This window comes from Megalopta genalis, chromosome 6 (assembly GCF_051020955.1).
Source record: "Megalopta genalis isolate 19385.01 chromosome 6, iyMegGena1_principal, whole genome shotgun sequence".
NCBI lineage: Eukaryota > Metazoa > Arthropoda > Insecta > Hymenoptera > Halictidae > Megalopta > Megalopta genalis.
The window spans coordinates 1,663,643-1,691,014 of NC_135018.1; the positions used below are offsets into that span (position 1 = coordinate 1,663,643).

The window sequence follows — 27,372 nt, forward strand, 5'->3', positions numbered from 1 at the left end:
GAGAGTTGTCTATCCGATAAACTAAATTCTGTCGATACATGTAAGACAGGCTTCTATTCTTTTCGTTGAAGTTGTTCAATAGATTAAGTTGCACGATTTAATTGCCGGCTTGTTCTTAAGTCACTGCAGCAGAAGATTCTGCGAATATTTAACTCGAAGAAACGCGCAGACGTCGTATCACGATACAAGTATCGCGAGAATTTAGCGTCTCGTATTTTCTCGCATTTTTTTTTTAGTCCATTAATCAAACCGATCGATTCCGGACGGTTCCCTTCGCAACACGAACGAATTACGGTGAATTTTTAAGGCCGGCAGAAAATTGACATAATCGTAGAACGGCGTAAATAAGATATGCTGCCGAGGTGTAGTTGGACAATGCTTCAGATTCTTCGCGTAAACGTTCTTCGACTGCGGCCAAGGATGGAAGTGTTCGACGGGAACTACAAATTCTACCACACTTTGATGTGCCTCACCGGCCTCTGGCCCTACGACAAATCCATCCTGACGTACATTCAGAGATTCGTTGTTCTCGTGATGACCTTCACCTGCATAGCGAGCCAGGTGACAATGATTCAACTCGCAACGAAATATTTCGCGAAGGGATCGTCCCTCTAATCGCGTTTATTAACGCATGGGTTAATAAATTTAATATTGAAAATAACATTATAATAATATTGTAATATTATAAATATTTAATACTGTTTAATATACTGTATAATAAATAATATTATAATAATTTAATACTGAAAACACTAATTTTTGAACAATTTTGAACATTCATTTTCATTGTATTCATTATATTATTTATATTTGCAATATATTCGAGCGAACTCTGAATTTGACCAGGATGTTCCGGATGCGAAGGAATTCTAATGTTATCCGCTATAATAAATTCTAACTTCCTGTGGTTTCGGTTTAATTAATTAAATTGCTTCGACTTCGTGGGAATTTTTTCATAGTATTCTTTATATTATGCAATGACCGCACTTAAATTTGACGTCTGAAAAATTAGGCATTTCTGCAGCCGACTTTTCATAGCAAGATCATAACGTCGCGTCATATTCATACCGAATGCTCTCTTTTTTAGTTATTTCATTTTGGAGAACATGGACGAATTGTATCTAGCTCCTATACGGCGTTTATAAAATATTAATATTATATTATAATAATATTATATGTATATTATATTAATATTATATAATATTATATTATAATAATATGATATGTATATTGTATTAATATTATATAATATTATATTATAATAATATTATATTTATATTATATTAATATTATATAATATTATATTATAATAATATTATATGTATATTGTATTAATATTATATATAATATTATATATATATATTATATTAATATTATATAATATTATATATATGTTATATTAATATTATATAATATTATATTAATATTTTTCAGATATGCATATTAACGAGCGTTAAAGTGTCACTGAATGAGATAATTGTGATGATATCGTTCGGTTCCACGTTGTTCCTGTATTTTCTACGATATTCTACTTCCGTCGTGTTATTTCCGGTGGTAAGTTAAAGAGAACGACGCTCGTCCTTCTCAATTTGAACGAATGGAGAACCCTTTGGTACAATTAAAATATTCTCCATACGATTTGGATTTCGAAGTATTTCATTCTCGATTGATTTTTTTGTCAACGCGTAAACGCACGTAAATGCTGTTACATCTGCTATGTAAGATTTTAATAATCTCGCTGTCTTTTCTCGCATGATTTTAGATGACATTTGTGTTCGACAATATGCAGAGAGATTTTTCTCAACTGAAAGATCCAGTCGAATTGAAGATATTATTGGAAGATTCGATAGTGGCAAAGCGCATTGTCCAGGCTTATTTCGGTAATGAGTACAATAATACAGTATTTTCTCCGTAAGTCTCCTCCACGAGGATCGAGGAGTTCGGCAAACATTAAAGGAATATTGTGTGAGTTCAGCCTTTTTAAATTCGAATATCGATATCTCTTATTTTTTGTTTTTTCGTCGATGAATCTCTTACTACGATCTTTTATCTATCGTGTTTGGTGGCGTTTTAATCGGAAAAACGAGACGAATACGATGGTGAAAGCTTCGTAAAAAGAGAATCAAAAATTAGGAATTAGCTTCGCTTGGTGGGGATAAAATTTAACCAATTATGGTAGAGATCTTTTTGCCAAATATGGAGAGAATACTGTATTGCATCTATATACAATATTTTACACATCAAAAATGAACATAATTCAATTTTTCATCAGTAGAATTATGAAACATAATATATAAAGTAATATAAAAATAATGTGAAAGGACAATACAAAATAAGATATATTAATAATTATGATATATTTTGTAGTCTTCCTCAAATATCAGAATTCTCTATTGTCCAAACGAATGAACATATTTCAATTGTAATTTTGCGCTGTGTATCAACAATTTTCGACGACAACTATTTATTAATCTGTCACGTTTTTGGTTCGGTCTCCGTTCATTCTGCAGATATTAACAGAAGCTCTTCATACACAGTAAATTCCTCCTAATTGACGCTGCTCACGATCTAAGCGTCAATTAGGAAGAATTTACTGTACATATTAAGTGCCCTGATGTAACATAATTCCGGGTTCTAGCCATGGTGTGTACCGGCGGACTATGTCTAGTCGGGTCACTGGGAATCTCTACATTCGTGGATTCGGATATTCAGCTTCATTTCTTAAATCTCTTGGGATTCTTTTACAAAGAGAGAAGTCAACAGAGCGCGTTCACTTGCTGGCACATAACACTGACAACAGTGTACGGTTTATTAACGTTGACGTGTACGGAGGGATCAGTCACCGTTTTCGCCTCCTACATAAGTGGAATGTTGAAGATCGCCAGGTATGATATTACATAATATAATATAATATAATATAATATAATATAATATGATATGATATGATATGATATGATATGATATGATATGATATGATATATGATATGATATATGATATGATATGATATGATATGATATGATATAATATAATATAATATAATATAATATAATATAATATTACATAATATAATATAATATAATATAATATAATATAATATAATATAATATAATATAATATTACATAATATTACATAATATAATATAATATAATATTACATATTATTATATGTAATAATATTTTATATATAATATAAAATATATTACATGTAATCGTTGACCAACTCGTGCGAGTAATATCTACAATATTTACGATATATTGATCGCGACCATCGTTCGATGGAACAATTGTTTTATTATTTGAAAACAGCGTTTTGTATACTTTTTTTGTCCCCAGTTATCGAATGCAAAACGCGGTGAACACGGTGGCGAACTCGCGTACAACGAAAACAATAGACATACGGTCGGCTATGGAAATGCACCGTCGTGCTATTTTGTTGGTACCTCCGTCCAAATATTATTCAGACATTCAAATGTTATCGGTGTACGTTTCATTATGCTTTTGTTACGTTGTTTTATAAATCTTGTCACCATCGACGATCGACATACTTGGAACATCGTCGTTACTTGCGGACAAAGCTATGCGCACAGATACACGAAAGACATCATGTTGCTGTGTTTGCTGTTAACGTTAGTAGTCATCGTCGCGTTCGGTGTAAATTTGTACGGGGCAAGTATCAGTCGAAATTGAGAGAATTAAGAAACCGTAAAACGTGTCGCGCGAAACGTTCGCACTTCTGTCGAAGGAAGCGTAACCGAGACTGCCTTTCCCGTGTCACAGTTTTTCATAAGCATTACGGAGTCGAACGACAGGGATGCGATGATGCTTAGCGTGCACTTTGTTATGGCGTACACCACGTTCATTTGCGGGAACAATTATAGCGGGCAACTGGTGTTGGACAGCAGCGGTGAACTTTTCCGGGAAACGTGAGTCCACGATTTTTTCTGCCTAGAGAACGTTTCTACGAACACTACGAGATCAGGATAATTGTAAAAATTGGTCTATATAAATATATAACTTTCAGATCATTTTCAGACTAGCGAATCGAGATCAATTTTCAGAATTATCCTGATTTTATAGTGCTTAGAATCAGAGTAATATATATTATAATAATAATAATATATATATATATATATATATATATATATATATATATTCTACTCTAATATATAATATATATATTGCTCTGATATATATTATATTATAGTTATATTTATAATATATTATTTTTAATAATAATATAATTAATTATAATTTAGTATTAATATAATATAATAATAATAATTAATATTATTATTATATATATATTATAATATAATATTACATATATATATATATATATTATAATATAATATTATATATATTATAAATATAATATTATATTATAATATATATATAATAATAATAATATAATATATATCAGAGTAATATATATTATATATTAGAGTAGAATATATATTCAAATAAACGATGATATATGCGTAATATATCATTGTATGTATGTATATATATTACATATAATGAATAAATAACAAGGTAATAATGTAATAACGGCGTTGAATGAATCAGATACAATTCGTTATGGTACCGTATACCAGCAAAGATGCAAAAGCTGGTGTTATTCTCATTGATGAGAAGTCGGTCGGACGTAGCGTTCAATCTTGCCGGTTTGTTCACTCCGTGTTACGAAGGCTTTACGATGGTAAACTGACCCCAACACACATATATACAAAACACGTAGCGAAACGCATACACTGCCGCAGCTGTAACAAGCTTTTGTTTCAGATGATGAGCTCGTCCTTCTCCTACTTTACTCTACTTTGCTCGGTGTAGTAGAATTTACGGGAGCAACTGTTGCAGCGGTATATAGTGTTTACAAAAGATCAGCTTGCAGAAGCAACACGCATCACAAGTTACAACCTACAAATTCCCAAATGTATTTAGCGCAAATGAGCTTGCGTTAGTCCGAGGTATTCCATCCAGAACTCTTTTGCAGATACAGTAAATTCTGCAGACTTTATCTTCCAAGGCGAGAACGCTAGCTGCTATCACAGTAAAATATTAATCGATTATTTAGGGCAAAGTACAATAAATTCTCCCGAATTTTCCTTCAGTTTGTAAACCATGATGGACAATCTGGGAAAAGGAGACACGATTATTCGAGGCTGGCGGTTCGTTTTTATAGTTACTCGAGTATTAATTAGGCTCGAATAATCGTACTTTGTTGAATCTTAACCTTTTAGATACGGCTGAATTCTGCGCGAGGCTATTTCTCTGGACGGCAGAGTCTGATGTGTACTGTACAGAGTCTGATACTGACAGGGTGTCCCAAAAATGTCTCAAAATCCGAAAGTGGCGGGTTCCTCAGACCATTTGAAGCAACTTTTTCCTTTACAAAAATTTTCTCCGAGGCACCGCTAACGAGTTATTAACGAAAAACAGTGACCAATGAGAGGCGAGCTCGGCTGGCGCGAGGCGATCGAGCCAATGAGCGGAACTGGGCTTCGTGCGCTGGTTGGCTGGGCCGCCTCGCGTCAGCCGTACTCGATTCTTATTGGTCACTGTTTTTCGTTAATAACTCGTTAAGGGTGCCTCGGAGAACATTTTTGTAAAGGAAGAAGTTGCTTCAAATGATCCGAGGAATCCGCCATTTCCGGATTCCGAGACATTTTTGGGACACCCTGTTGACTGTTGTAAATCGATGTGAAGACAAAAGAAGTGTGAAACAATGCATATGAAGACGATTATTTGGATAAAACGCGATGAGCGAGTGAGCTACTAGAGCAAGTTACTATAGTGGCGCGTCGTCCAGAGAGATGACATCCGCGAAAGCCACTATAGTGGCGTGTCGTTGTAAAAGATGATATCCGCGGAAGCCACTATAGTGGCGCGTTGTGCCTAAAAGGTTAATAAAAAGTGCAACAAACTTAAATCGAGTATTTGGATACAGAGGCTTTCGTGTCCAAGCTGTGTCTTGTTGGAAGAATTGTTCCCATGTCCTCGCATTATAATATTTTTTGCTACGTTTTCACCTTTCCATTTCAAAAGGCTTCGATTCGCTTTTCAGACAAAATGCTACAGTTCTCTATCCGTGTTCCACTTCGGCGTGAGACGAATCCTGAACACGTGGACCTACTTCGATTTGCCAGAAATATGAACGATTCTGAAAACAAACGTTCCAATACTGTAAGAATACTTCTATCAAATAAACACATGTTTCCGAGTAACATAATACGTTATTCCTGCTGTATTTTCTGATATCAGTTTTCGAAACAATTCGTGTTTGTACCTTTTCCATATATTTACTTTCTCTCGTAAATATTAATCGCACGAAATAATCCTATCGAACAATAAATAGAAATTTAAACACATAAAATACTATTTCAAATAATTATTTCCAGTAGATTATAAAAATAAATACCATACGAGTTAATAATTGTCTTCGGTACAGTATCATACTTTCACCGATACTTTTCCAAATATTTTTGTAGGCTAGGTCCGACCGCGATGATACCATCGCGCACGATCGTTCGTTCGACCGGCGGTCGGTTCGCCTACGTAGTTCGCGAATAGCTCACGCCAGCTGATCGGGGCGTTCGCGCAGCGAGCAAGTGTCAAGTTTGTCGAGCAGGTGGTGCTCGCGTGCCGACCGTATTCGTAATGGCGTGCGACGGCTAGGAAAAGGGCAACAACGCGCACGAGTGCTCGGGTTTTCGTCGGTTGTAGAAAACAGGAAGTGCGTCGGTGCGTGCGTGGTGTGACGGTATCGCGAAAATGACAGCGTCGTCGAGCGTCCTGCCGTCGTATCAGCGGTTCGTGAACGGTGTGCCGGTGTCCTTGTTCTCGAGACGGTCGTTCCGTCCGCGTGGAAAGTACCTGATCCTGTTGGTGTCGTGTGTATTGTCGTTCGGTGTCGTGTGTTTCGGTATGTTCTTCTTTCTGCCGGATTTCCGCTCGGGGACCGGCGGCGCGGCCGTGAACAGTGTCTACCGTGTGTACCAGCACATGCAGAAAGCGGGACCGGAGTTGCTCATACCGGCGCCACCTCGTATGCAAATGGGTTTGAAGGGCCCCGCGGCCCACCTGAACGACGTGCCACCCGGCCACGAGGGCGCCGATCATCAGGATGTCCATTTACTCGAGGACAAGCAAAAGCTGCAGGTCCGCGCGAGTCTGTTTGTCTCTCGACCTCCCGTCTCTTTCGAGTCTCGATACTCGACTATCGAATTCTTGCCCGTTCGAAAGCGCGCCACCTGTCACCGTACCTCTCTTTTGCTCTTTCTTTCTCCCATTTCTCACTCTCACTCGCATTCTTTCTCTCTCCGTTTTACTCTCGTCTTCTCTCTCTCTCTCTTAACCTCTCTCTCTCCGTTTTACTCTCGTCTTCTCTCTCTCTCTCTTAACCTCTCTCTCTCCGTTTTACTCTCGTCTTCTCTCTCTCTTAATCTCTCTCTCTCCGTTTTACTCTCGTCTTCTCTCTCTTTTAACCTCGCTCTCTCGCTCTCTCTTAACCTCGCTCTCTCTCTCTCTCTCTCTCTCTATCGCTCTCTCTCTCTTTATTGCTCTCGCTCTCTTTCTCTCTCTCTCTCTTTATTGCTCTCTCTCTGTTTATTGCTCTCTCTCTCTCTCTCTATCGCTCTCTCTCTCTTTATTGCGCTCTCTCTCTCTTTATTGCGCTCTCTCTCTCTTTATCGCGCTCTCTCGATCGCTCTCTCTTGCTTTCTCTCGGCCTTTCGCTGCTGCCTCGCTCTCTCTTTCTCCCGCTCCCTTGCTCCATTCCTCCCCCTCCCCTCTCTCTTTCACTTTGCCTCTCGTGACATTTAAAAGGTATCACGCGAATCGACATTGACGTTCGACCCGTTAAACCTCTCTGTTTTCACTTCCGCGAAACTGTGCGTGCCCCTAATTCCTCAGCTGTAACACGCTTTCGCAACTTGTTTGTTTACGTGCTGCCGTTCTGACACATTCCGAGGTCACGTGAGAGAGAGAGGAGCCCTCGCAACGGCCGGGATTTCCGCGCGCGCGATACGTACACGGACTCTCGTTCAATCTTCCTCTCGCGCCGCCGGCAAATTGTTTCGCCGCGTTTCTATTCAGCTACTCCTCTGCCACCGATAACCGTAACCGTGTCGTATAATCGCGAATAACACGCGAACTAGATGCACGCCCGTTGCCGAAAGATTCTTGCCGCGCGAGCGTGTATCGACTGTGCGGACGCGGCACGAATCATGCGAAGCGTATAGAGCGAGTCGAGACCGGGGAACACAGAACGTGCTGCAAATATCTCTCTCGTGATTCGAGCAGAGGACAGCGTGTATCGCGAAAATGCTGACTACCGCGAAGCGGCGGAAGCGTCGACAAAAATGAATGATCCCGTTTCACGTTATTTACAACGTCGAGATCTAGCCTCCTTTGACTTAATACGTGGATTTTCGACTTCACGACGACTTGAAGATGGATTAAATTGCGTGGAATTTCTTTCTTTTTGTTCCTCGTACGATTAGGAATATTTGAGCCGTTTTATTTTGAAAGTGGCACAAGTCACTTTGTTTTTAAGTCGATATATTTAAGGGTTTGCGTCACTAGAAAATATTCTACTTAGCACCAGGAACAATATCCATTTTATGCAATTGAAAAAAAATACTTCCACGAAAAGGTACAGGCCTCGCAAAATGCGCTTCGCGCGGCCGCTCGCGCTCGCGAGTACAGTAATTTCTCCCTAATTCGCGCTCAGATTGCGCGCAAAAATGGACAATTTGGGAAGCGAAGATACGATTATTTAATCCTTTTAGTGCCATGCGAAAAAGAGGTGCCTATGCGAGAATAACCGGCCGAATTTCACGGTTTTACTAGGCTTTGGGAAAATGCTCGTAAAAACCAAACGAGAAACAATATTTACATGATTCGAAAAGCGGTAAATCAAGGACGAAATAGAGAACAAAACAGTGACACTGGATTGTCTATATTTGTTGAAAATTATATAAATAACAAAGGTATAAAAGATCATGAAGAAAGTAAAAGTCCAGTTCTCTCTTACAAAACGTATTTGCACATACAAAAAGTCATCTTTTCATCATAATTTTATATAGATCATTTATTACAAAGTATATACTTTGCATTTCTGATATATTTTGTAACAAGATAAATAATATTACGTAACAAACATAAAAAATAACTCGAAGGTACGTGGTAAGCGCCGGACGGATTATCACTTCCGAAATATGTAATTGTTACAGGTAATATAACATTGCTGGAACAAAATTATGTTGTCATAAATAGATTTGTGATATAATTTTGCATAATACTTCATTATAGTAACATAAATATTTATATTTACATTTATATATTGTAAATGTGTAAAATTGTGTTATTATAAAGCGCTATAAGGCGCGGGCCGATATATCGGCTCTGGCACTTCTCGCCAGTGCAACAAGAGTCGATATATCGGTCTCCGGCACTAAAAGGGTTAACACGTTTAAAAATATGGATGCTAACTTTTGAGAAGTTTTACTTGTATTTGTTATCTCAGGATACTGATATTTTTCTCAGTATAAATAATTTCGTATAAACGTTAAAAAATCACCACATTTCATCACGGCAAAGTGACTTATGCCACTTTCAAAATAAACGGCTCATTTAGATGCTTGGTTTTCTCGTTTTACATCCTGTACAAGACCTGTCCATGGTTTTCCCGCCAAACGGTCTCAGCATATTAGGCGGGTAAGACCGAGAATAATGTTTTGCGAATGCAGCTGTCGCGAATGTTTTATTGAACACTTGTACACGTCGATTTCCTTGCTCGATACACTATAGAAACAGATCGTCTGTTTTGCACGCGTTGCATACCAAATGTTTCAACTAACTCGTGTATATTTTACATAATTTTTTTTTGTTCAAAATTGTAAAACAAAATATTCGAGGGAAATATAATTATTATATTATATAATATAATTATATATATATTATATAATATATAATATAATATATATTATTATGATATATATTACTCTGATTCTAAGCACTATAAAATCAGGATAATTCTGAAAATTGATCTCGATTCGCTAGCTTGAAAATGATCTGAAAATTATATATTTATATAGACCAATTTTTATATATTATTTTTAATATAATAATATTATAATAATATTATATATATTATTATAATTATATATATATTATAATAATATTATATATATTATTATAATTATATATATATTATATAATATAATTATTATATTTCACGATCGCATCGCTTAAATCGATATTCTTTAAAGGCAACTGTGTATATAGTTTTATTTGCATGCAATGAATTTGCCTTGAAACACATTACGGTTGGACTAGATTCGCTCTGTTCGAAGCGGTCGTTTCACCTTTTTTGTTCTTCATACTTTTAATTGCGGAGCACTGGAAGTTGTTCAAGGTGTGAATCACCGAACAGCAGTTCTCCACTTATCTTTTATTCGAATAAAATTGTAGTCGGTGCTCGGTTAGCGGAATTTTTTTGTGGAGCTTCTATTATTCGAACTGTATGTACTGTTGAATATGTTACGTACGAGGACTTCCTGCGTGATTTTCTTCTCGAAACATGTACACACACACACACACACACACTGTCCCAAGGAGCTTTGAATATGATTATTTTTCTTTGTAATTGCGCTTCGCAAATATCCTCTCGATAGTTATCTCCTCTCGAGCATAGTTATCGACATAATTTATTTATTATTCTCTCTATTAGGTCCGGTACTGTATCCTAATTACAAAATAAAGGACGTATTAATTTATTAAAGATTACGGAATTGTTTCTGTAAATTCATTCCCCAATTTGTAAGGTTCGAAATGTTACCATTAAATTGCGAACGTCGTGAAACGTGTGAAGCCTGTCGATTGCTACCGAATTATCTAATCATCTAATCTTCTGATAGAGATACACAATGCATCGCACTCGAGAACAAGTTCTATCAGCGCTAATAGACTCTCACCCTAAAATTTTACAGCACAATTTCCGACGTATCGACCCTCGTGGAAATGTTTCGCTTGTGTTCCACGTACATACCGGGTGACGCAAAGGTACCATGAACATTATCAGTATGTACTTTCTGTTATCGATCGATCCGTATCGAACGTAGAAAATAATATTGCATGCGCATTGCAAATAGAACGGTCACCCGATATTTTACAATTTTACATTATTCTCTATCGGAGAATATTATGCAGAATTATTGAGTAATTTTTGTAATGCTATAAACGAAGAAATTAGCGATAGAAAAATAGCCAGCAAAATTTGTTAAGGTCTGAACTGAAATTATATCGATCGATCTGTATCGATCATAGAAAATAATATTGTATGCGCATTGCAAATAGAACGGTCACCCGATATGTTACAATTTTACATTATTCTCTATCGGAGAATATTATGCAGAATTATTGAGTAATTTTTTTAATGCTATAAACAAAGAAATTAGCGATAGAAAAGTAGCCAGCAAAATTTGTTAAGGTTTGAACTGAAATTATATCGATTATAGAAAATAATATTGTATGCGCATTGCAAATAGAACGGTCACCCGATATATGTTACAATTTTACATTATTCTCTAGCAGAGAATATTATGCAGAATTATTGAGTAATTTTTTTAATGCTATAAACGAAGAAATTAGCGATAGAAAAATAGCCAGCAAAATTTGTTAAGGTCTGAACTGAAAACATTCATTTAAAAATTGTGATTATGTACATCGTAGGTTTCTCGTAGGAAGAAGAATCGAATATGCATACATGCAGGAACCTAAGCGGGACCGAGTTGGAGATGAAATCGGAGTACCTTGCAAACATTTCACGTATTATTCTGGACATTTTTAACCGTCGATCGCACAGAACGTATCGTGAACGTGATTACATTTCTTTGGTGCCGAGTTACACGTGATTCAAAAGCTTTAATTTGATTTGCCGGGCCATCAGGAGTGAGGATAATGGAACAAAGAGACGTGTATAGGTCCGATGAAAAATTCGAATTCCTCGGAAATTATCAATTTGCATATAACGAACGTATGGAGGATGAGACGAAGGATTGAAAAAACACGAATTTTCATATACGTGAAATGTAAATTTAAATGTAAATAGATGAGGGACTCGCAATAGAGCGGGACACAGAGCTTAACACAACAGGATAAATTCGCTATCCATATATAGGGTGCGTCGTTTAAGCCAGGACAGTGAAATGAGGCATTGAAATTACAACAAAATTGTTCTTACAAAAATTGTTGCATTCGAAGAGGTAGATTACGCGATTTTACGCTATTGGTCGCTGTTCGCTGGAAACATTTAGGGACGTGCAGCGACAAGGGATATCTTAGGATTGTTTCGAAATGAACGAAGTCGTTTTTGCTGAATAAATTGGAACGTTTATGCTACAAAGTGATTGTGTGTCGCAGATTATTGACCCCCTCCAGCCCTCGCACATCCTAAGCCCCACGAGCAAATCCAACCGATTGCACTCTGCGTTTCGTGCATTAATATCGCCCGCCAACAGATATGCATAGTCTTTTTTCTATTTATGCCCAATTTAGAACAATCGAATAACGCTGTACCACTCGACCGCCTAACTTTCAATAGATGTTTGTCGCAAGCTTTTAATGTTATCAATTTGTATCTGCTTTACCTCCGCAATAGTTATCCATTCGTTTCGCGTGTAAAATTATTCTGTGAAATAATATATTCTTCCGTCGAATTAATCGTATCGTCTCGTACGAAATTCCGTCATCTCGGGACATCGCGTGTCTTAATATTACTTTTCGTCGACGCCGTTCGAATAATCGGAACGGTAACAAATCTTTCTCATAATTAGATTTTTTCTTTCATAGCCGCAATATATTCGTTTGCCGTCGAAAGCTTCGATTCCCATGAATATTTATGAGCGTGGTATAATGCATTTTTTATTAGCACGCGTTTATACGCGCTTTAAATTTTCACATGGCAGATTAAAACGGTGCAACGCGCCAGTATTCAATGGACCGTGTCCACGATGCCGATGCATCGAATCTGAACCATCATTTAACAGGTGTTCATTTGCATTGGACCTTCCCTTGTTCGTGAACATGTAGCACACTATTCGTAGTTCATAGTATAGGAATCTAAAATTGTTGAATCGTTGAAGTATTTAGACACGTTTCTACGTCGCGTCTCGTTCGATAAGTCGTCGAGTAGCAAAATCGTATTTTTATTTAATCTTTATCTTGAGAAATTGCTTTCTGATATTATGATGTCACGTGTAGGGTAGAAGTACGCTGTAGTTTTCGAGTACGATCAATCTTTTTGAGCACGCCCTTCCACGAAGTTGTATAAAACTAGGCAACCATAATGGCACGTGTCCACTTGAGAGTTTCTCCCGAGAGCTGCTTTTGAGAGTACAATAAATTCTCCGCAATTGTCCCAGAGTTTGTAAACGAAAGTGGACAATTTGGAAAGTGGAGGATACAATTATTCGAGCCTCCTGGCTCGTTCTTACAGTTGCCGATTGTCAAGGAATATTAATATCTCTTCAGTTTCCAAGAATAACAAACGAATGGTTGAAAGATTCCGAAGCATTTGATCGTCGATGGAATTCTTCTCATTGTTTGGTGTGCCTATTACGTAGATAGAAAGCATTTTACGATGCAGCCTTCAAAAGATAACGGAAGCTACTGCTATTGATTACGATAATAATAATTATGTTATATATTAATAGTAATTATGTTATACAAGGTGTCCCAAAAATGTCTTGCATTACGGAAATGGTGGATTCCTTAGGTTATTTGAAGCAACTTTTTCCTTTACAAAAATGTTCTCCGAAGCACCGTTAACGAGTTATTAACGAAAAACAGTGACCAATGAGAGGCGAGCTGAGCTGGCGCGAGACGATCGAGCCAATGAGCGGAGCTGGGCTTCGCGCGCTCGTTGGCTCGGCCACCTCGCGTCAGCAGAGCTCGCCTCTTATTGGTCACTGATTTTCGTTGATAACTCGTGAACGAAGCCGCGGTTTGCATTTTCGCTAAGGAGAAAGTTGCTTCAAATGATCTCAGGAACCCTTCTGTATATTACGATAATAATAATAATTATGTTATCGATATGCGAAAGTTTCTTAATCAGTATGTATCTAGCTATAGTTGATAGTAAAACAAAAGAAAAATATCGTTAATTAAAAGAGAGACTTAGAAAATTAATTATCGATTTTTCCACGTTTTGCTGAGCCTCGGAGGCCTAAGGAAAATAGAAAAAATAAGTAATAATGTAATGTTTAGTACATATATCGATAATTATACAAGGCAGTCGCATCCTTCAAACAACCATAATTTCCTTAGATTTAGGAGTTCGCATGTAAGGTTCCAGAGATGTAATTTTGAAACTATATCCTTTCACAGTAGAAGGCTCCCTTAAGTGACAGTGACTCTTAGAAACGGTGTCCGTTAAGTAAAGCTCTTATCGAATTAAATCGACAGATGATAACTTTCAAAGAACTAGAGACCTAGCATGGTTTCTGTTTACTTTGATGACAACACTTGCGAGCTTACGTAATCTCTATGATGGTCGCAAAGAAACTCTGTATTCAGTCATGATTCGTTATCAGTAGATAGCGGATTTTTATGCAGTTGTGGCACGTTCACATTTTTTGCACCGATCGGTAGCCTGTAAATTGATTGTCATCGCAAGCAATAATTTGTTATTTATTATTGAGGCGAAAGTGTTAGATCGTACTACTCTAAGCTCCCATATTTTTATACAAAAATAGATAAAACAAGTAAAACAGATAAGATAAATAAAATTGATAAAACAAAGAAAATAGAAATAAAATAAATGAAATAGATAAAATAAATATTATTTAATGCTAGTGTCATATAAATATAAAGACATTATTAGATTGGAATAGATAAAATAAATATTGTTTATAATGCTAGTGTCATGTAAATATAAAGACATTATTAGATTGGAATAGATAAAATAAATATTGTTTATAATGCTAGTGTCATGTAAATATAAAGACATTATTAGATTGGAATAGATAAAATAAATATTGTTTAATGCTAGTGTCATGAAAATATAAAGACATTATTAGATTTCATTATCCTACAAAATAACAGAAAGCGAATAATACAGAAATAAGCAGAGGCAAGTAGCAGAAATAATTGTGTGCAGTTAGAGTATAATGCAATTACCGATTTAAGAGGAAAATGCGACGTGACAGATAGTATTTCCAATCGTAAGTGTTTTGGTCGTTCTCGATTAAACAATTAAAATTAAATGAACATTGCACTCAAAATATCTCGGATCGTACAATTAGGAATGGATTAAACGAAATGGGTAATAAAATAACGTTCAGTTACAAGTCAGGAGTACAACTTGGATCATCAATGTCTAAATTTGTATTATGTAGGTATATGTGCGGTAAGTTGGTATATTTTAGTTATTTAGATATCGCGTGTCCATTTTCTATCATATGCATGAACATTGCAATACCTATAAAAATGTATATTTTAGGAAGACTGAAGCAGTAAAACTGTGAAAAATTGTCAAAACGAGACTTGGTTTTACAGAAAAGCTGACGCAACGGTTATTAAGGGCATAGATAACTCGGCTCTATGATATTCGAAAAATAAAGCTCGCGATGTAATTTCGACGCCTGAGAAAGCAGTCGAGCGATAAGCGCGCTCTTCGCTCAACGTTCGTATCCAATTCCAAAAGAAACCATGATTTCTCAGACATATTTCCGACGGTCTTGCAAAAACATGTCTCGAACAAAAGAGTTGGTCAGTATTCGCTTCTCTACAAATTAAAATATAGAGACGTGCAGGAACTAGTTTTTGTTTCGTTAACAATACCGGTCACCTTAATTTTGTTTAATCGTTAAGACATATTTTTGGCTAAGATAATATTCTAATTGGCAGTACCGTATCTTTCTTTACAATTTTTAATTGCAACACGTTTACACCATCTCGACTCGCTTCTAATGAAAATTCACTTTATAACCAATTAGATTAGGCTGATCTCCGCCGCGTTGTTTTATATTTAACAGCTACGTTAGGTAGCTGAAGACCATCTAGTTGCGACAATGTAAAAACCAGAAATACTAAATAATAAAATAACTACTAAATAATATAGAAATAATAAATTTTATTCATTAATATTCGGACAGTCTAGCTGCGACAATGTAAAAACCAGAAATACTAAATAATAAAATAACTACTAAATAATATAGAAATAATAAATTTTATTCATTAATATTCGGACAGTCTAGCTGCGACAATGTAAAAACCAGAAATACTAAATAATAAAATAACTACTAAATAATACAGAAATAATAAATTTTATTCATTAATATTCGGACAGTCTAGCTGCGACAGTGTAAACACCAGAAATACTAAATAATAAAATAACTACTAAATAATACAGAAATAATAAATTTTATTCATTAATATTCGGACAGTCTAGCTGCGACAATGTAAAACCCAGAAATACTAAATAATAAAGTAACTACTAAATAATACAGAAATAATAAATTTTATTCATTAATATTCGGACACCTTTTAAAACGCAATAGCTTCTTTTTAAAACTAAACTAAACGATTCGAACCTTTTTTAAACGATGTTTCTATAGCTGTACCGTGTTTACATAGTTATTGACAATCGGATACTATAAAAACGAACCGCTGGGCTCGAACAATCGCATCTCTCCTCTCCTCAAATTGTCCATTTCTGTTTCCAAGCTGAGCGCGAATTAGGGAGAAATGATTTCTATTCCATTGACAGCGAATAACGAACCGATTTAACATCGTATTCCAGGCGAAGATCGACGAGGAGTACCAGCACCAGAAGACGCTGGAAAAGCCGGAAGTGAATGTTGGTGATTCGCGAGTGCGTACGAGTAGTTCGTCGTCGTTGATCGTCCACTGGAAGGACGACGTTTTGGAGACAGTGCCACCAGCTCCAGCGGATAAGCTACCCTTGTCCGTCGGCGGGGAGGATGAGGACGCCGTCGCCGGAAAGCGAAGGGACAAGGTGAAAGAGGTGAGTCTTCTAAGATTCTCCTAATCTTTCCTCTTGCGACATTTATCCTTTTTCTAGGCTCGTGCATCCTTTAGGGTGTTCCGTTGAGAAATATTGTTGTTTTCGTTCTTGTTATTTTTCCATTTGCAGCAATTTTCATCGCCCTTGAGATTACTTTATAGTGCACATCGTATGCACAAAATGATTACGAAATCACGAAGTTAGGTTGTTGAGGAGATACAAATGTTCACAATATTTCAGGTAGCTTGCAGCTTTTTAGTTCGTTGCACAGTAATGTCTCCCTAATTGACGCACATATTGCCCACAGAAACGGACAATTTGAGAAGAGGGGATACGATTATTTCAGACTTTTGTCTCGTTTTTATAGTTACCGATTGTCAACAACTATAAAAACGAGGCACGAGGCTCGAATAATGGTCCATTTTTGTCCGCAATCTGAGCGCGAATTAGGGAGAAATTTCTGTCGAAAAACTCGAAGTTCGGAGTGCAATTTTGGGAGTCGTTTTGTTGCTTGGATAAACGGGGTAAACGACATTTTATAGTCGCCGGTTGCCAATGACTATAAAAACGAGCTTACAAGGCTCGAATAATCGTACCTACTCTTCCAAAATTGCGCATTCTTGCGGGCAATCTGAGCGTCAATTAGGGAGACATTGGGTTGGCAACTAAGTAATTGCCGATTTCAGTTATAGATGTCTCTCACTCCCATTTTTATGATATCCGTAAATGTTATATTATAAAATTATTATTATTATTATTATGTTATTTTTTATTATCCGTGAATGTTAGCAACTGGACAAATTGAATGCAGCGGTCAAGGAAAAGCGACCAGAATTGGTCGATCGTAAAGGTGTCATTTTCCAGCAGGACAATGCTAGGCCGCACACGTCTTTGTCCACTCGGCAAAAATTCATGGATATTGGTTGGGAATTGATGTTACACCCACCGTATAGCCCTGATCTCGCGCCATCGGATTACCACTTATTTCGATCCCTGGACAACTCCCTTCGTGGTAAAACTTTGAATGACGATGACGCTGTAAAATCTCGCTTAACTCAGTTTTTGGCCGAAAAGGATCAGACTTTCTACGAGCGTGGAATTTTCAAGTTGTCGGAGCGATGGCAAAAGGTCATCGAACAAAATGGTAAATACATTACAGATTAAACTTCATTCCAAGTAAAACGAAATTTTTTATTTCATCGAACAAATCGGCAATTACTTAGTTGCCAACCCAATATATGACAAAGTGCATTTTATGCATATGAAATTGAGTCTTGCGATGACTTGTGATGACAGTTATACTTTTGACAATTTTTAAAATTTAAACTTTATTAATATTAAAACTTTATTAATTATTTTGGCACGTGAATTAAGAATTTTAGTGGTGCCTCACAGCCACCACTCAAGTGCAAAGGGTTAATGTTGAGTTGGCACTCAATATATTTGGTACGAAATGGTCACCCGGTATCGCGTCGTGGGGTGTTCGTAGTTTTTTTGTATTTTTTTCCCCCTCAGAAATCGTTATCGAACGCGAGAATCGACGTTCCCTCTAAACTGGAATTTCGTCAATCGGTTTATGAATAATTCGTGATATTTTATTTGTAGCCCCGCGTCTCGGTTTTAGCCGGCCGAATTTTTTCCGGTCATTTCACCCCGCGATTTCCTATTCACCGGGCCCGGGTGGTATTTATCGAATTTGCGAGTGCGCGCTCATTCTCGCGGTTCGCGGGCATCGGTCCGCCGCCCCATTATCTATTTATCAGTCTATTAAACGCTTTAGACCGTGCTTGGATAAACGGGGGCCGGCTCCCCATCAATTTTTAATAATCTCGTATCAGAGTGTCACCAAGCCGTACGTACATTGTGATCGGCTTTATGGCGGCGACTATTTTTCCTCTCGCCGGGCCGGGTCGGGCCGGGCCGCACTTTCGGCCGTTTGTATTCACTTCCCGAAATTGATGGCGCGTTTCCAATTCATCCAATTCGGTCGTTGTTTGATAGCGCCGGGCGAAAAGTGTTTTTACCATCGACGCGTTCCGTGAAATTTGCGTAAAAAAAAAGAAAAAACGCGCGCGGGGTCGTAACATAGTTGCCCTTTTATGCAATGGGGACGTAAATATTTGCTGTTTCCGCTTCGAATTATGGATAGTATACGCGTTTGGTCGAGCATCGCGGCATCGGAAGTAATTAAATTTGGGGTATTAAAAGGCAGGCATCGATTTGAAATGTTTTGTCTCTACTATGTTTGCGCGAGAGATATAACTGATACAAAACTGAACCTAGTGCAACATTTATGGACAAACATATACTGCATAGAATGTAATTTGTTTATCGATTTGAACCTGGCGCGACTTGCTGCACCGATTTTTAAATTATCAGCCTGCTTGAAACGAAAGGACAATGATAATAATAGGGATGCAATAATTATCGACGAACGTACTACTTGAATTAAAAGTTTCTTTTGTTAAAGTTACCTTTTTAAACAATTTGTTAAAGAAATTGATTAGGTATGCAATACTCCACCAGACTTATTTGGAATAAAAAGGATGTAAAAAAGCTCTCGTCTTTTTTTCATATATTAATATAATTGGATCACCGTGCAATTTCCCAGAAAAGTTTCGCAATTATTTTAGATAATTATCAGCAATGATTATTAAATAAAATGACACGTCAGTTAAAATAGTACTTTAAATAATGTTATTTCAAAAATGATCGCTGGACCACAGATTTCTATGTAAAATAAAAATTGTCAAAGCTAATTATAAGAAACTTAATTCTTATAATTAGAGAGATTACTAATTATAAGATACCTTCTTATATATAATACCTTACCTACCTTAACTACCTTCTTCGAGGTCTTCAAAATTTTGTAATTAACCTAGTTGTTTTAGTAAAAAATGCATAAAATCCGCGGTCTGATCATTTCTGATTAATATATTATAATATTATATTATAATAACTTATAATTATATATTATAATAACATGTCATTTAAAATAATACTTTAAATAAATTAATATTATATGTTATTATATATATAATAATATATATTATATTATTAATTATGAAATAATAATAATTAATAATAATTAAATAAATAAATATATATATATATATGTAATATATAATATTAATTTATTTAAAATACTATTTTAAATGACATGTTATTCTATTTCATAATTCTCGGAGACGATCCTTCAAAATAATTACGAAAACTCTTCTACGGCCGAACTCTCGTAACAGAGCATTCTGCATTATCATTCGTCCAAATCAGCCTGACATTGAAATTTAATCGGCTCGATAGTCGCTTAGGCGGCAACGCGTTCGCGTTTAGCTTTGTTCCTTCTATCTCTGATTGCGGCCGCTTGTTAACCATCGGTCAGATTATTGTGCGCGTTGATAACACGCAACCGCTTGTATACGAATTCACGGCAAATTCCTCGCGTATCGCCGTAATAACGCTTGATGATCGATTGATAATATTTTTGCGAGCCGACCGTTTGCCACGCATCGAAGCTCCGTCACACCGCGTGTTCAGTGAATATCGTTCTACGCGTCGTCGCATCGACAAGTCAATAATTAATCACGGGACAATGGCACTGCGACGATAAGAAACGGCTAATCCAGTTGATCCTGCGTCGACAGCTCTTTAGATTGACGCAGAATTTAACACAGTAATTTCTCCCAGAAATGTTCGGAGGTTGGAATTGAAAAACCGGCAGATCCGAGAATACTAAGTCGCGATTCTTCGGGCTTCGACCGACGACTTAACTTTTTTATTTCTAATTTGTTGCCATTTATTTCACATAATATGTTCATCTAATTCATGTGAAATAATTACTCGAGACGATCGTAGAATTATTCTTGGAAATTATACAATGTAAATTAGTAAATATCGTGGCATATTATTTCAAAAATTATTTATTATTTATTATTATTATTATTATTATTATTATTATTATATTTATTTTTAAACGACAGCATATAGAATTATATTATAATTACTACAGGAAATACGATTATTTGAGCCTCGCAGCTCGTTTTTATAATCGTCGACAATCGGCAACGATAAAAATTGGCTAAGAAAACAATAAGAAAATTGAGGAGAATTCGCTGTACCTCGTAGCTCCGCTACTCCTCCGTCTACCCTTAGCATCGACGCAGCAATAAATTACATAGGCGCGGGACCAGCACAAAGAAATTCACGGCAACCCGAAATTCGACATTTCCGGGAGAAATTGCTGCATCTTTCTCGCGCAAAGGGGCGGCCCGCGAGGCTCTCTGCCGAAAAAGAAGAACTCGAAGACAATGGCCGCAGAGAGAATTCGCAGTGACGAACGGTCCATTTAGGAAGGGCCATTCGTTTAGTCGAGCATTGTGGAAAGCTGGAACTGCAACTGCGAAACCGCACGCCGGCCGACCATTCCAACGCGCCGTTGCAACAGTAGCGGAATCCTCCGAAAAGACATATCCGGCTTTCGGAACAGATGAGTTGGCGGCCGGTGTAGTTTAATCGGTTACATGGAAACTGCGGAATCGGATGCATCGGCGTGTGACACGGCAGCGTCGATTCGGATTCCCATTTCGCCGGCGCGTTTCCGGCGCGAGCCAGAATTAAACGGCGCCTGCGAAAACTTTATGACGCTAATCATGCGCGTGTCCTAATCGCGGGGCCGGCCGATCGAAGCTGCGTTTTACCGAGAATCTCACGGTGGCCGCTCCTGATCATTGGCCGAAGTATAGTAAATTTTCTCTAATTGACTCTCAGCTTGGAAACAAAAATGGACAATTTGCGAAGAAGAGAATTAATCGAGTATTGCGATTATCGCCGGTTTTTATGCATCTCATCCGGTACGGAACTTTTTTTATATCGGGGTGTTGTTAACCTTTGTGTCGCCGTGGAATTCGATTCCGTCACTTCGAAGATATTTCGTTACTTTTTTTCAGAAAAAAGAAACAAACCGATGTACGCGCTTTCTTTCCACGGAGTTTTACAGTAATGCCTCCCTAACTGACGCTCAGATTGTGCAGAACACTGAACAAATTCGGTAGAGATGATACGATTACTCGAGCGTTGCGGCTCGTTTTTATAGTTGCTGACAATCGATAACCATAAAAAACGAGCCACAAGGCTCGAACAATCGTGTCTCCTCTTCCAAAATTGTCCATTTTTGTGCGCAATCCGAGCGTCAATTAGAGAGACATTACCGTATTCTCTTGTACTGGAAAAATTGCTGCACGGTTCGATCGAATTTTCATCGTTAAACGATGATTAAACTATAAAAACGAGATGCAAGGCTGGAATAATCGTATCTTCTCTTCTTAAATTGTTCAATTTGTTTCCAAGTTGAGCGTCAATTAGGAAGAATTGTAATTGTAATTGAAAATGGAATTCGGAGCTCGTTGTCGATAAATACAGTAATGTCTCTCCATTTGACGCTTAGATTGTCCAAAAAAATGGACAATTTAGAAAGAGATTATTCGATCCCTGGCGTTTCATTTTCATAGTTACGAATTGTCAACGACTATAAAAACGAGATGCAAGGCTGGAATAATCGTATCTTCTCTTCTTAAATTGTTCAATTTGTTTCCAAGTTGAGCGTCAATTAGGAAGAATTGTAATTGTAATTGAAAATGGAATTCGGAGCTCGTTGTCGATAAATACAGTAATGTCTCTCCATTTGACGCTTAGATTGTCCAAAAAAATGGACAATTTAGAAAGAGATTATTCGATCCCTGGCGTTTCATTTTCATAGTTACGAATTGTCAACGACTATAAAAACGAGATGCAAGGCTGGAATAATCGTATCTTCTCTTCTTAAATTGTCTAATTTGTTTCCAAGTTGAGCGTCAATTAGGAAGAATTGTAATTGTAATTGAAAATGGAATTCGGAGCTCGTTGTCGATAAATACAGTAATGTCTCTCCATTTGACGCTTAGATTGTCCAAAAAAATGGACAATTTAGAAAGAGATTATTCGATCCCTGGCGTTTCATTTTCATAGTTACGAATTGTCAACGACTATAAAAACGAGATGCAAGGCTGGAATAATCGTATCTTCTCTTCTTAAATTGTCTAATTTGTTTCCAAGTTGAGCGTCAATTAGGAAGAATTGTAATTGTAATCGAAAATGGAATTCGGAGCTCGTTGTCGATAAATACAGTAATGTCTCTCCATTTGACGCTTAGATTGTCCAAAAAATTGACAATTTAGAAAGAGATTATTCGATCCCTGGCGTTTCATTTTCATAGTTACGAATTGTCAACGACTATAAAAACGAGATGCAAGGCTGGAATAATCGTATCTTCTCTTCTTAAATTGTCCAATTTGTTTCCAAGTTGAGCGTCAATTAGGAAGAATTGTAATTGTAATCGAAAATGGAATTCGGAGCTCGTCGCCACTAAATACAGTAATGTCTCTCCAATTGACGCTTAGATTGTCCACAAAAATGGACAATTTAGAAAGAGATTATTCGATCCCTGGCGTTTCATTTTTATAGTTACGAATTGTCAACGACTATAAAAACGAGATGCAAGGCTGGAATAATCGTATCTTCTCTTCTTAAATTGTCTAATTTGTTTCCAAGTTGAGCGTCAATTAGGAAGAATTGTAATTGTAATCGAAAATGGAATTCGGAGCTCGTCGCCACTAAATACAGTAATGTCTCTCCAATTGACGCTTAGATTGTCCAAAAAATTGACAATTTAGAAAGAGATTATTCGATCCCTGGCGTTTCATTTTTATAGTTATGAATTGTCAACGACTATAAAAACGAGATGCAAGGCTGGAATAATCGTATCTTCTCTTCTTAAATTGTCTAATTTGTTCCCAAGTTGAGCGTCAATTAGGAAGAATTGTAATTGTAATTGAAAATGGTATTCGGAGCTCGTTGTCGATAAATACAGTAATGTCTCTCCATTTGACGCTTAGATTGTCCAAAAAAATGGACAATTTAGAAAGAGATTATTCGATCCCTGGCGGTTCAGTTTTATACTTACGAATTGTCAACGACTATAAAAACGAGCCACGAGGTTCGAATAATCGTATCTCCTCTTCCCACATTGTCCATTTTTCTGGACAATCCGGGCGTCAATTAGAGAGGCATTTCTGTAAATATAAATTCTTTCGGCGATGTTTTTTTGTGGTTTCAATAACCGATCGGTCCATTGGTCGAAGCAATTAGGGGGTGAAAAAGAATCTTATCTTGTCTAATAAAGGTAAAAGAAGAAACATAGAGAGGATTCGGAAAATAAAATAGATTTTTATAGGGAACGTTTGCAGCGAAAAGGAGCGTTTATCAGAAAGCGACAGAATTCTCCCGGCACTCTGTGCATATTACATTAGAATATCGACGCGCTCATCAATCGAGATTCGATATGCATCGCGATTGCAACTATTTGGAGGATTCGACAGAAATATTCTCCGTCGAACACAGCATCGAATCTGACGGAAAGATTAAATTACGTTCGAGTGACCCCGTCGCCGAAAAGTCTGGGCAAAACAGGAACGTTGAAACACGCGCGGACAGTGGGCGCAATATTACTCGGCAAAATGAATAAAACGGTTGAAAAAGATCAACGTAACGGAACGGTTCGGAGTGTTCCCCGATGCGGGCTACGTTTTTTTCCGCGATTTTATTTTTCTCTGAAAATAAACAGACCCCGGGCGAGGTGAAAAGGCAAATTGATTCGTTCGACGGAACACGGAAATGCGTATTTGCGCGGTCCGTGCGTGGGCTGTCGGTACTTTTTGCTCGCAATAAAAACGTTAACACGAATTAACGAGTCGACTGAGAGACAGGCGCCCGCGAATTCAGCGGATCTCGCGTGTTTCGCGAAAGAAGGCAAACATTGTTGGTAACAGCTTCCGTGAAGCTTCCATGAAGTGCGTTTGCTTACACGTCGAACTCGACGTGAAAACAATAGAATCGCCCGGTGAAATTGATCTTATCCAAACGAAACGGAGATCAGGAAAAATAATAAACTCGCGAGTGGACGGTGGATCTTTGTGCAAATGCATATTTGTTTAGGATACATAGGTAAATTCGTAGGAGTTCGACCGATATATTTGTTTTGTCGTTACACGATTCTAAAAATATCGTCTTCATCCGCTTGTCGCGTATTACGAATCTTTTATATACTTTGCACATTTTTCTACACACTTTGCACATAATTCTACATATCTGTGCGTCGACGTGACGATAGTGTCGCTCTTTTTTCGTTAATAACTCGCAAACATAGCCGCGGATTGCACTTTCGCCAAGGAAAAAGTTACTCCAAATGACCCCAGGTTAACCCTTTCTAGGTTAGGACCTAGGTCAGGAACTTTCCGGCTGAACCCTTTGCACCCGAAGCCATTTTAACTGTAAATCTAAAATAATTTTTTTCTCTTCTAGTATATCCTTTTTGTATAACAAAATGCACTTTATGCATATGAAATTGAGATTTGTGGACTGGTACAACAATTATCACAACTTTGAATTTAGATTTCTTGAATCTAAACCTCGATAATATGAAAGTAATCTTGGCACGTGATACAACAATTTCAGTGGCGCCTCAGAGTCGACACTCTCGAGTGCAAAGGGTTGATTATAACATAATTACGGCATACTGCCGCTGTCCCAAAGCAAAAATCCAACTATACGTACTAGCATCATAAAATGAAAAAGTAAGACTTTAACCCTTAACACTCGGAACCATTCTGGACGTTGGCTACCAGCTCGGCGCCATTTTTCGGCAGAAACGGGCATTTACAGACCCTCGTATTATTTAGTATGGTTTTGGAACTAACTAACATATTATAATGATATTGGTCTTATATGAATTGGCTGAAATCGAGAAATTTGCAAAAAAATCAATATTTTATTTTTTATAATTTTGTTATTGTTTGTTTTATAATTTTGTTTTGTTGTTGTAATCGCTATCTATGCGAACTCTTTCTCTCGCCGCCTTGTTGCTTGGACGATGTCACTGTCACTGCTATCAAAACGATAGACTAACTGTAGAAGAAAACCTTCTACAGTTAGTCTTTCTAACATACCTGTATAAACGTCTATCTGGAGCTCGTCTTCGCTGCTACTTGTGTCATGAGACACATTCGTGTTTGAACGTTTTGCCATTGTTCCAATAAAAAATATGAATAAATATATAGGTTGAAAATTTCTAATTGTTATTACTAACTCGCAAGATGATATTGACCAAAAAAACTTTTACCAAACAATTTATTTACCAAGAGAAGAATCACTTTTCCGATTTTCTCACTCGTTAGATCTATCTATACCGCTCGACGCTTCAAACCAGACTGAGTTCAGCTTTGAAAATCTTTTCCTCCAGATTTTATGATTATAAATCTCACTGTACAGTGCGTGCTATGTTCGCATACCGACCTTTCTTCTACAAACTTGCCTTATCGCTCTTTTCAAGTGGCGCCTTTGAAGTGCTCGGACCGTCGTGAGCACGCCTCTCACGTTCTCGTCAAAACCCGCTGACATTTCTTGTATATACTTAGTAATTTTACTATATTTTGATTTGATTTCTTGCGCCATTTCAAGAGAAAACTTCAGGGAAACGTGCATGTCTGAAAAAGTTGCGCCGAAATAACTCAATTCCCCGTAATCACTAATAAACTTTAATGTCCCACGAGAGGGGACATCCGAGTGATATGCTAGAATTACGATGTCCCACGAGAGGGGACAGCGGAGTGCAAAATAAATTAAATATATAATTTCGCGTTTTCTATGGAATCCGACCACCGCGTGTCCTCGGCAACTTGAACTCGAGGCCCGAAGAGCGCGAAATCCGCGAATAGAATGCTCGTTTGCCGCGCGCGCAACCGGTTTCCGAAAGTCGACAGATTATTTTCGGTTCTATGCGGATCACACTCGAAATTGGGCAGACGCGAAAGAGAGGCCGCGCCATGAGAAAATTACGATGTATTCAACGGACGAAGTATCCCGAAATAGGGATGGTCGTTGTAACGCGTGGCGCGGCGGTGGGCGCATGCAACCGGTGAACGCTTCGTAGCTCCTAGCTGGAAATTAGATTGCACTCGCGTTACCAGCGGCAAAAGTTCACGGTACCGTGCGGTTAACGGTGTTCCATCGTGTTCCCTAGGCTAGGTCAGGCATACGTGCTGCATGCCCGCCGCGATCGTCGAAATCGAGTTTGCGTGCCACGCATCGCGAAGTATCCTCCCGGCCGCGTGTTCCGAGTTATTCAGCCTCGATTTGGATCCGGCCGTGCCCGCGACCGGCCCTCGATTCTCGCCGATACACCCGAATCGAATCCAGCGAATCGCGCGATCGGAAACAGAAAGTTTGTTTCCGTTCGTCGGCTCACTTTCCA

The 27,372-nt window shown here is 37.6% G+C and overlaps 2 protein-coding genes across 5 annotated transcripts in view; both read left to right on the top strand.

Annotated features, from left to right (window-relative positions):
• The first annotated feature begins 401 nt into the window (after positions 1 to 401).
• Positions 402 to 6,230, top strand: LOC117225611 (odorant receptor Or2-like). Of its 3 annotated transcripts, none has more exons than XM_076522680.1 (10): positions 402 to 561; positions 1,435 to 1,554; positions 1,763 to 1,880; positions 2,639 to 2,885; positions 3,335 to 3,433; positions 3,577 to 3,667; positions 3,779 to 3,924; positions 4,568 to 4,700; positions 4,784 to 4,968; positions 6,066 to 6,230. In XM_076522680.1, the coding sequence occupies exons 1-9, from the start codon at positions 421 to 423 to the stop codon at positions 4,829 to 4,831; spliced, it is 1,143 nt and encodes a 380-aa protein (XP_076378795.1). In that variant the 5' UTR covers positions 402 to 420; the 3' UTR covers positions 4,832 to 4,968; positions 6,066 to 6,230. The 3 variants fall into 3 exon arrangements, with proteins under 3 accessions (XP_076378795.1, XP_076378796.1, XP_076378794.1); XM_076522681.1 differs by having other exon boundaries at positions 3,589 to 3,667; XM_076522679.1 differs by having other exon boundaries at positions 2,713 to 2,885; positions 3,335 to 3,667.
• Positions 6,231 to 6,632: 402 nt separating this feature from the next.
• LOC117225610 (mannosyl-oligosaccharide alpha-1,2-mannosidase IA-like) overlaps positions 6,633 to 27,372 on the top strand; it is a 183,103-nt gene continuing 162,363 nt past the window's right edge. The window contains exons 1-2 of one of the 2 annotated variants that reach the window (XM_076522682.1): positions 6,633 to 7,159; positions 16,806 to 17,030. In XM_076522682.1, coding sequence (XP_076378797.1) covers positions 6,773 to 7,159; positions 16,806 to 17,030 — 612 coding nt within the window. In that variant the 5' untranslated portion in view covers positions 6,633 to 6,772. The remainder of the gene's footprint in view (positions 7,160 to 16,805; positions 17,031 to 27,372) is intronic. The other variant, XM_076522683.1, reaches the window with a different exon arrangement.